The following is a 10,256-nucleotide window of genomic DNA, read 5'->3' on the forward strand; positions in this document are numbered from 1 at the left end:
AGTGAGTGTGAGTCTGACTGCGAGCGTGTTGATGCGTGTTCGTGGCTCAAGTGTTGTTCCCCAAACGAGCTTTGCTTTGGCTCGGCGCGTGCAAATATGCGAAGCTGGGGACCGAAACTGAAGCCGTTTGGTGAATGTGGCCGCCTCAACAACCCCATCTAACCCAACATTCACCGCAACATCCATTCCCATTCCCATTTCCATTCCCCTTCGCCTTCTTGCATTTGCCGCTGCTTCAATTGGGGCTGGCACTAACACATGTGACTGCGGACTGTTGTCGCTGTGACTAGTATCGAATGCGTGCGATATGTTATCGATCGCACATGCGATCTCCTTAAGTTGCAGGCATAAATTAAATATATATAATGTATTTAAAAATAAATTACGATAATGCTAGAATACTATTTAAATATTCAGCAAATATTATTTCTAACCAAAATCAAATTTATTGCTTACGAATTGCTGTGACACTTTCTGAAAATTAGCACCGATATAATTTGTGTTGCGTTGGCAAAAAAAAACAAAAATTTAATTAACTAATTGTATGTGCTTTGAATGCAGCTTGCCAACAATAACAACAATAAGCTAAATTACTTAGCATTAGCTTGCGATTATTCTTACAAAGCCTGCAATCGATGTTTACAGCGCTTGTCGATAGTTTTGGCGCCGTTCGGCACATCGCTAGCGGCCGTTGCGGCCTGCGAATGGGCCAATTTGGCGACTGTCGCTGTAGCTGCAAAAGCAGAAATTACATAGACATAGACGCGCACCAGCTGCGTGCGCATTAAGACGTGTTTCAAACAATCTTTCTTCGCGTTCTTGTTGTTGTTTTCAATTTGCTTGCATGCGGCAAACAACAGTTGAAATAAACAACAACAGAAACCAGGAAGTGCGCCTGCTGGCAGGCAGCGTTTTTTTTAAACCATTTTTTTTTTGTTGCGCCAAACAACATAAATTTTGAATACGTGTAAAATTTGAAAATAAGTAGAAAATGTTGCAATATCTATATAATATGTGAGAAGATGGATTTCGCAAATCGCAATAATACGGCCAACAAATTCGTCTGTCCCAGCGACAGGCAGCTGGCGCTGCGAGCCAAGTAAGTAAATCGGAATGCGCTCAAATGTAGGCAATCAAAAATGCCAATGCAACAATTGGGCGCCTGTCACAGGCTGTGTGCATGTGCGTGTGTTTCCAAGTTAAACAATAGCGTTAACGTTGACTAACCTTAAACAAAGCGCTATGTGGATTGTGATGAATGTTCTGTGCGCGTCATAAACAAAAGCTGGACGCTCACGTTGTTGTTGTTGCTGCAGCTATTCGTGTTGTTGTTGTTGTGGTTGTTGTTGTTGTTGCTGCTGCTGGCTGATAAGGCAACAAGCGGCGCGCAACAGTTTGTGCGAAGCAAAAAAAAAAAAACAGACAACAGCAACAGCAACGAGCACAAACGCCAACTGTCGCGTATGTGTCGACAAAAGCTTTAGTTATAATTTAATTAACTTTGACTGCGTCAGTTGCCGCTGTCTCCCTCTTCACATTTATACATACATATACATATATCTGTGTGTGTGTGTGATTAGCTAAAGCGCGCAGCGTTGTAGCTTAATCAAACACACGCACACACACACACACACACACACGCATATACACATGCACTCGGCTTGGCCATGGAATTGCCAACGTGCTGTCAAGGACCCAGCGCGCAGCCAAAAGCCCACATGTCCTCCTGCGTCCTTCGTCTAATCATAATTGCTGAATGGGCCGCTCGCTGAGCTCGTTGCCGCCGTCTCGCTGACAGATTAATTAAATTTTAATAATGCTTCAACTTCTTGTATATACATATATATATTTGTTTTTTTTTTTTTATTTTGGTTATTTTTATGAACCGCGTGCATGTTTATGGCACAGTCGGAATACACAATTATTTATTGCAATTGACGGCGGCTAAATGACTGAGCCGTTGGTAGGCTGGGTGGTGCGGGTATGAACATTTACATTAACACGCCCACACGCCCACACGCGCACACGCACACACGCACACGCAGACAAACACACGAGCCAGCACATGGTCGCTGGCAGCATATGTTTGTGTCAAAGTGAAAACGTGTAGCATACTGTGAGGCGCAATCCCAGCTGACTGTAAATATGTGAATTGGGGCTTTACGCAGAATTAACTACAAGTACAAAACCACGCACACACACAGACACAGACACACACACACACATGCACATGCACACATTGAAGCACGCTTTATGCATAATGCCACAGCCGCAAAAGACACGCACAGCGGGCGCACCGGATGGCAGCTGTGTGGCAGTTGGCAGGCAGCAGGCAGCAGGTTTCAAGTGCTCAATTTACACTTCCGTTCGCTCAATTTTCGCAGCGAGCTTCAGCTGTACATATAATAATAAAAATAAAAAAAAAAAGGCACAGAAACAATGCCACAGGCCCAGGCAACAGCGTGACGCATGCACACTGGACATGGAAACGAACTGGGTAGCGGCAGCTGGACGGGGCGCGGTTATTGTAAAGCTGACAAGAATGTACTTGAAATTCAAATTACAGCCCAAGGCAGCAGTCGTCGCAGCAGCTGTGCAAGCCCAGAGCTGTCAGGCAGAAACCGCAGCGCTGCAGTGCGAAATGCATTTAAATTGGCTGCCGCAAGCGAACGAGTTGCATTTCCTGCCACTCTGGAATGCCTTTTCATTTTAAAGTTCAAGAATATCTATCGATATTGTTTCAATATGCTGCCCTGTCTCTTTTAGCCTGCCTATAGTTTCAACCTTCAACCTCTTGTGCTGCATACCATGCAGTTTAGCAGCAGCCGAGCAGGCAATGCAATTGGCTTTATCGCTTGACAGCGTTAATTACAGCTCCAACCTCTTCTGCTGCATACCATGCAATTTTAGGTGCAATACACGTTCAGGGCAGGCAATGCAATAGGCTTGATCCTATGACAAGCAACAGCTTAATCGTTTGACAGCGGTAATTGCAGCTCCAACCTCTTCTGCTGCATACCATGCACTTTAGCAGCAGCCGCGCAGGCAATGCAATTGGCTTGATCGTTTGACAGCGTTAATTATAGCTCCAACCTTTTCTGCTGCATACCATGCACTTTAGCAGCCGCCATTTTAGGTGCAATACACGTGCAGAACAGCCATTAGAACAACAGCTTGATCGTGTGAGGGCCGCAAGGATGCGGTTAGTGCTAATGCGACAATAATGTCGCATGCTGGCATCGGTTTTTTGCTGTTGTATTTTTTTCATAGAGTGTACACAGTTGTTAAGTGCATTTTGCAATTGCATTTTAAGAACGCGAAATGGGGACAAACAAATTATTATGTGCACGCAAAGTGAAATTAACTCATTTCGCCTGTTGCTCGAACGCAAATACCGTTGCCTGATCCTGACAGCGTGCACGGCAGCTGCTGAAACTGAAGCGGAAAGCCCTCAAGGCAATAGGCGAGGTTAGAGCACACACACGCAGACACGCGCGCACACAAACACACACACACACCGTGTATATTTGCAAGCGTGTACAGTGCACACACAGTACAGTGGATATATGCAAAGCAGCCTCAACGAAACATTGCTCTCAGCCATTCTTCGTAACAAGCTGTTTTTAGCTAACAAGAAATTCAATTCCAAAACGAATTCAGCTGAATTTCGCAACAGGTTCGGCTTATTGAGTGTGTGCGGTACTTTCAAGTCAATAAACCCGCGGCAAGGCAATGAAATGGCGGCCACAAAGTGAGGAGCACGAGCACGAACCCCAACACAAACACAAAGAGTAACAGAAACATTTTAACGAACACGTTCAGAGACTTGCATGCTAAACTGTTGTTCGAGTGTGTGCTTGTGTATGTGTATGTGTGTGTGAGTTTGACTTGGTATGTACTTTCAAGTTGAGGTTATGCTCCCTTCAAGATTCTTATCAGAAAGTTTGATATTGAAATTGCTGGAGTTTTTATTGTGTGTACCCTGTAGCCATTAGGCCATAAAAGGGTCTGATGGTTTTGCAGGCTTGGACTGTCTCCAAGTCTGTCGGTCCGTTTGTGTGTTTGCTTTGATCAAGTTTTCTTGAAAGCATCGTGATAGATCTTTCCGTTTCGCCAAAGTCGCGCCACAGGGTATCTCTTAGCCGCATTTTAACTTGTTTTCTTTTCTTTTATTCATTATTATGCTTATTCGCCTTATTTGACCCAAAACAAATTGTGCAAATTAAATTGGCTTGGAACTAAATTCAAATCAAATCAAAATTGAAGCAGGCTGAGTTTTTATGTCTCTCAAGTTTTTATTTCTGTTTTAACGTTACTTTCAAAGAAAAGTCTTACCAAATTTCCCATGAACTTGGGAATTCCTGTATAGCAGAAACACAAAAAGATTTCCCTTTGCATAGGCAAACGTATCGTATTTATGCTTATCGCCTAGGCGATAGGCAGGCGAGTTCTACGCGATATATGATGCATGTATTAACGGATAATATGCTAAAAGGCTTTCCTTGCTTTAATTATGAAAATCATCGGGGCGAAAAGAAAGCGATAATAAGGCGATATGCCACAAATAAAGGTTGACATGCTTCGCTATGATTATGTATGCATACATATGCATATTAACTGCCGTTTCACAAAGGTAAAGACTTCCACGCAAACTGCCAACCCAATTTACATAAAAATGTACTCGCATGTGTGTGTCAGAGTGTGTGTGTGTGTGAGTGTGTGTGTGCCCGTATTGCCGCTGCGTTTTTCATGCCGCGTATAAGTGATTCCAAAGTGGCCATAAAACGCGCAAGTCCGGACACGAACCCGAACCCGAACCCGGTCGCGGACCCGGACCCGGACCCGGACCCAGACACGGCCCTGAGCCCAGGCGCTGAGCCGTTGGCTCTTAATTAACTTTGAACTTGACATTTTGGCCCTGGAACTGGGGCTAAAGCAACAGCAATAGGAATGAACCGTTTCTATGGTTAGCCGCACATTTAATACCCTTCCGCACATGCAGCGGATTGAAGAAGTAAGCTCCAAGCAGTCGGAACCAATCGATATTTTTATATTTTCGTTGAACAAATTTAATATTTGTTTTAACAATTGCTTGTTCCACTTGATTTTTCGCTCATGCCACCTTTGACCCGCATATTTGATTCAGGGCGATTGGATTTGGGGGTAAATATGTGAAACATGTCTCAAATGAATTTTCGCAAACATCTTTAAAGTTAACTTTAAGACTTTAGATTGTTAAAATAAGTTTCGTACAACCATTTCATTCACTTGCAGCTGGATTTTTACAAAAGCTGCAATTTAGCCTGGTCTTACAATAAATGGACGTAACAGGAGCAGCAGTAGAAATTTCAGCTTCATAGTTTTCACGGTTCGAGGTGATTGAGGCATTGATCAGCAGTCAGTCAACTAGTGAGTCTGTCAATTAGCCGGTCCGTCTTTGAGTGAGTCTTTTAGTTATTTAGTCTGTCAATCACTAGTCTGTCAGTCAGGGGATTAATCAATCTGGCAGTCTGTCAAGTAGTCAATCAACTAGTGTAACAATCACTCAGGGAGTCACACTCAGTGAGTCTCTTAATAAATCAATCAGTCAGTCAGCCAGTCAGGAAGTCAGTCAATCAGTTAGTCCTTTAACTAGTGTGTTCAGTAGTCAATCAGTCAGTCTGTGAATCAGTCAATCAGTCGTTCTGTGAACCAGTCAACTAGTTGGTCCGTCAATCAATTATTCAGTAAGTCACTCAACTAGTCAGTCAGTCAATCAGTGAGTCTCTTACTTAATCAATCAATCAGTCAGTCAGTCAGGCAGTTAGTCAATCAGTTAGTCCTTTAACTAGTTTGTTCAGTAGTCAATCAGTCAGTCAGCCAGTCAGGAAGTCAGTCAATCAGTTAGTCCTTTAACTAGTGTGTTCAGTAGTCAATCAGTCAGTCATTCAGTCAATCAGTCTGTGAATCAGTCAATCAGTCGGTCTGTGAACCAGTCAACTAGTTGGTCCGTCAATCAATTATTCAGTCAGTCACTCAACTAGTCAGTCAGTCAATCAGTGAGTCTTTTACTAAATCAATCAATCAGTCAGTCAGTCAGGCAGTTAGTCAATCAGTTAGTCCTTTAACTAGTATGTTCAGTAGTCAATCAGTCAATCAGTCAGTCAATCAGTCTGTGAATCAGTCAACTAGTCAATCAGTCAGTGACTAACAAACAGTTTTAATAAGCACACACACATGATTGAGTTGTTTTCTTCTATGCGTTACACATTTCGTAACACAATCGTTATGCCCATGTGTAGGGTATCAAAAACATGATTACCGCATTAGGCAGCCCACACTAATGATGCTCATTAGGCGCACAGCGACCCGGACACCTTCACACACCCGCACCCACACACCCGCACACACACACACACACATAGGCGCATAATTATTCAAGTTTTGTTGTGTTCGCAGATTGAAAGCCGGCTGGAGCAGCTCGAAGACGAATGAGCCGCTGCGTCCGGATGAGCAGGAGGCGATAATATCGGTGATACGGCGCAATGAGGAGATCGAGATTGCGGAACGGCAGCGTGTGGGCCGCCTTGTGGAGCGCGTGGAGAAGATCAAGCTGCACGCGGTGGAGCGCGGCCCCAACTGTTGTCGCCTGTGCGGCGATGCGTTCGGCCTGCTGCGGCCGCAGCGCATCATTTGCGAGGACTGCCGCAAATCCGTGTGCACCAAGTGCAGCGTCGACATCAATATTAGGTATCACAATAGCGAGCGGACGCGCGAGATTTGGCTGTGCCGCATCTGCTCCGAGACGCGCGAGATGTGGAAGAAGTCGGGCGCTTGGTTCTTCAAGGGGCTACCCAACTATGACATGCCCGTGCGCAGTCTCAGTGCATCGAATACGCCCACTGCCACGCCTATAGCGGGCGGAGCAGGGCGGAGCAAGGCGGCAGCGGCGGCCGCAGTTGGACGCAGCCTGCAAGCGACACCGACGCGCGCAGCACGCATCAAGAAGCTAACGATACGCGTCAACGACAGCAGCAGCAGCAGCAGCAGCAGCGCCAGCGGCCAATCCGAGCCGGAGGAGGAGCAGCCGGATCAGTTCGCCAAGGCGGGCACAGCTGCCGCTGCCGCTGCCTCTGCCGGCTCACAGCGGCTGCAGCGTGACGAAAGCTTCCGGCTGCGCGCCTACGGCTCCATACGCAGCTTCATCGATGGCGGCGAGCGCAAGCTATCCAATTCCTTCTTCTTTGGCCGCCAGGGCAATGGGCGGCAGGCGGATGGCCAGGACTATGACAACATCTCGACGGCGTCCACGGTCGCCCAGCTGCGACGCGAGGGCAGCTTTCTGCGCCGCAGCTCCGTCAGCTCCTCGTGGTCGTTCAGCGACAGCTCCGGCTCCGGCCATTCCGCCACGCACAACCAAACCCCGCAGCAGCAGCAGAAGCAACAGCAGCAGCAGCAGCTGCAGCAGCATTGTCGCGATCCTCTGCTAGGCTGGCTGGAGATTGCCATCAGCTATCGGGAGAGCTTCCACAGTCTGGACTGCACCATGGTCCGTGCACGGGACTTGCCGGCAATGGATGCCGCCGGATTGGCCGATCCCTATTGCAAGCTGAACATTGTTACGCCCGAGGGGCATACGAAATATACGCGCTGGCAGCGCACCAAAACGGTCCACAAGACCCGCAATCCCGACTTCAATGAGACGCTACAATTTGTTGGCGTTGAGCCCGACGAGCTGGGCAATTCCCTGCTCTATGTGGCGCTCTTTGACGACGATAAATACGGACACGATTTTCTGGGCGCCGCCAAGATCTGTCTATCCACGGTGAGTTCAATTGCGAGCGGTGAAATATGCGTGAAAACGGCACCGAATCTCAAATACCCTTCTGTGAGAGATATATGTATATGGCCTACGCTGCTGTTGGGCCTGACTCAGTTGCCTTGCGATACGGAAAAGTTGTCCAAGCAAAAACTGCTTTTCATCCGATTTTCCTTCTATATCTATCTGGTAATGGCAAGACTTTGCCTTTATATGTGGAGCATGTCAGATCTCGGTGGAAAAGTTTTCCGTACAAAAGCTCAATTTCCGAACGATTCTTCCAATAAAGCTATATGTTATAGTGATCCGATAGCATGTGGATCAAATGCAAGGAGCATAGAAGATATAGTTATTTAAATAGGAGTCCGATCCGTCCAGCTCCGAGTCGGTTCTATGCAAAGGAACATACGAACAGACAATTAGAGGCTATTGATTCGGATCCGGAATATATATGTCGTATGGGATCTATTGAGCCTAAAGCTGGGCAGAAATCTTTGCCTGGTCTCAAAGAGTTTCTTTTACCCTGAACCCATTGAAAATGGGTAAAAGGGGTATTATGTATTTGTGCAAATGTATGTAACAGGCAGAAGGACGCATCTCCGACCCCATAAAGTATATATATTCTTGATCAGCATCAATAGCCGAGTCGATCTAGCCATGTCCGTCTGTCCGTCCGTCCGTCTGTCCGTATGTATGAACGCAAGGATCTCAGAACCTATAAGAGCTAGAATTTTAGCTGTAGGTTCTCCTAGTGCCCGCGCAGATCGAGTTTGTTTCCGATATTCGATAGCTTGCCCCGTTTCCAAGTAATCGATAAAAATCGAAATCGAAATCTAGAGTCAGTAAACTTGACATGTAGCTTCCAGAATAGCATATATATATGTATATCAAGTATCTTTCATTTTATAGCTATCGCCTGTCGGAAGGGGAAGAGGGTGCAGGGTATCTGCTAGTCGGGAGCTCCCGACTAGAACCTCTTACTTGTTTTATTTTGGAAATGCGAATTGTGTTGCAGGTGCATAGCACAGCGCAGTATCGGATATCGGTGCCGCTGGGCGTGGAGGATCAGTATAGCACTGAGGCGGAGCTGGCGCAGAGCTGGCCAAATGGCAAGATGCTCATCTCGCTGTGCTACAATACGAAACGGCGTGCTTTGGTTGTCAATGTGAAGCAGTGCATCAATCTGCTGGCCATGGACAATAACGGCAGTTCCGATCCATTTGTCAAGCTGTGAGTAGTAATCGAATCAACGAGTATATTCCAATCTAATTGCAATACCTAATCCTAATCCTAAGGCAACTGAAACCGGATGTGCACAAGAACAAGAAGCACAAGACGAGCGTCAAATGGCGCACACTGAATCCCATCTACAACGAGGAGTTCTATTTTGAGGCCAGTCCGCATGATCTGAACAAGGAGATGCTCATACTGACCGTCTGGGACAAGGATCTGGGCAAGAGCAACGACTTCTTGGGCAGCCTCCAGCTGGGCGCCCAAAGCAAAGGCGATCGACTGCAGCAGTGGCTCGACTGCATACGGCTGCCCGATCATTTCCATGAGAAGTGGCATTGCCTTGCCCCGGACAATCCCGCACATTAGCCAAAATGCTGCGCCCGCCCAGCTGATTCCAATATTAACATAGTTTCATAAAATGCATACCATATACTTATATATCTATATATATACATATATATATATGAACATATATTTTTGATATGCCTGCATGCATGTGTGCATGTGCATATGTGTGTGCGTGTGTGTGTGTGTGTGTTTACGAACAATTTTTTCTTTCTCGCAAATGCTTGCTCAACATAACCTCAATTTGCTAAGCAACATAACCTCAATTCGCTTGCTGCTTCTTGCACACGCACACACACACACACACACATATATATATACACTGTATATAGCTTTGTTTAAGTGTCCTTAAAAAGGGTTTATCAACAAATAACAACAATTGTATTTACTTTTTTTTATTCTATTTTTCCTTCCGTTTCTTTCTCTTTTTGCACCAAACTTTTGTAACATTTTTTATCAATAATATATAAAAAAAAAAACAAAACAAAAAAAAAAAACAAGACGGTTAGCAAACAAATTTACTTAAAAAAAATAAAATCAAAATATTTTTGATTCATATATTTATTATTATAAATTCAAGAACTTCTCTCGCAGAGCACTCTATATTTATAATATCCTAATCTTAACTTTTGCCAACAAACACACACAAAAACAAACGAATTAGTCAAGCATTTAACGAATGCAATTTATTTATAGATATACACATATATATATATATATACACAAATAAATCAAAAATCAAAATTATGAATATTGACGAAAAATCATAGTTTTTTAATGGTGGCGCGTTTTCGGCGCGTTTAAAACAGCGCGCAAACGAATTTTCAACGATTTTCTGGTTAATTAAAATTTAATACATTTCATTTATTTATTTATTTAC

General features: G+C 44.9%; 1 protein-coding gene across 1 annotated transcript; it reads left to right on the forward strand.

The window, feature by feature from the left end:
* Positions 1–942: 942 nt before the first annotated feature.
* Positions 943–9,772, forward strand: Rph (Rabphilin). Its single transcript, XM_064691112.1, has 4 exons — positions 943–1,099; positions 6,439–7,804; positions 8,814–9,028; positions 9,094–9,772. Exons 1-4 carry the CDS (start codon positions 1,023–1,025, stop codon positions 9,395–9,397), a joined length of 1,962 nt encoding a protein of 653 aa, XP_064547182.1. The 5' UTR covers positions 943–1,022; the 3' UTR covers positions 9,398–9,772.
* The last annotated feature ends 484 nt before the right edge of the window (positions 9,773–10,256 follow it).

The sequence above is a fragment of the Drosophila montana genome, unplaced genomic scaffold (genome assembly GCF_035044405.1).
Source record: "Drosophila montana isolate Dmon_TW-CO22-7 unplaced genomic scaffold, ASM3504440v1 contig_3326_1, whole genome shotgun sequence".
NCBI lineage: Eukaryota > Metazoa > Arthropoda > Insecta > Diptera > Drosophilidae > Drosophila > Drosophila montana.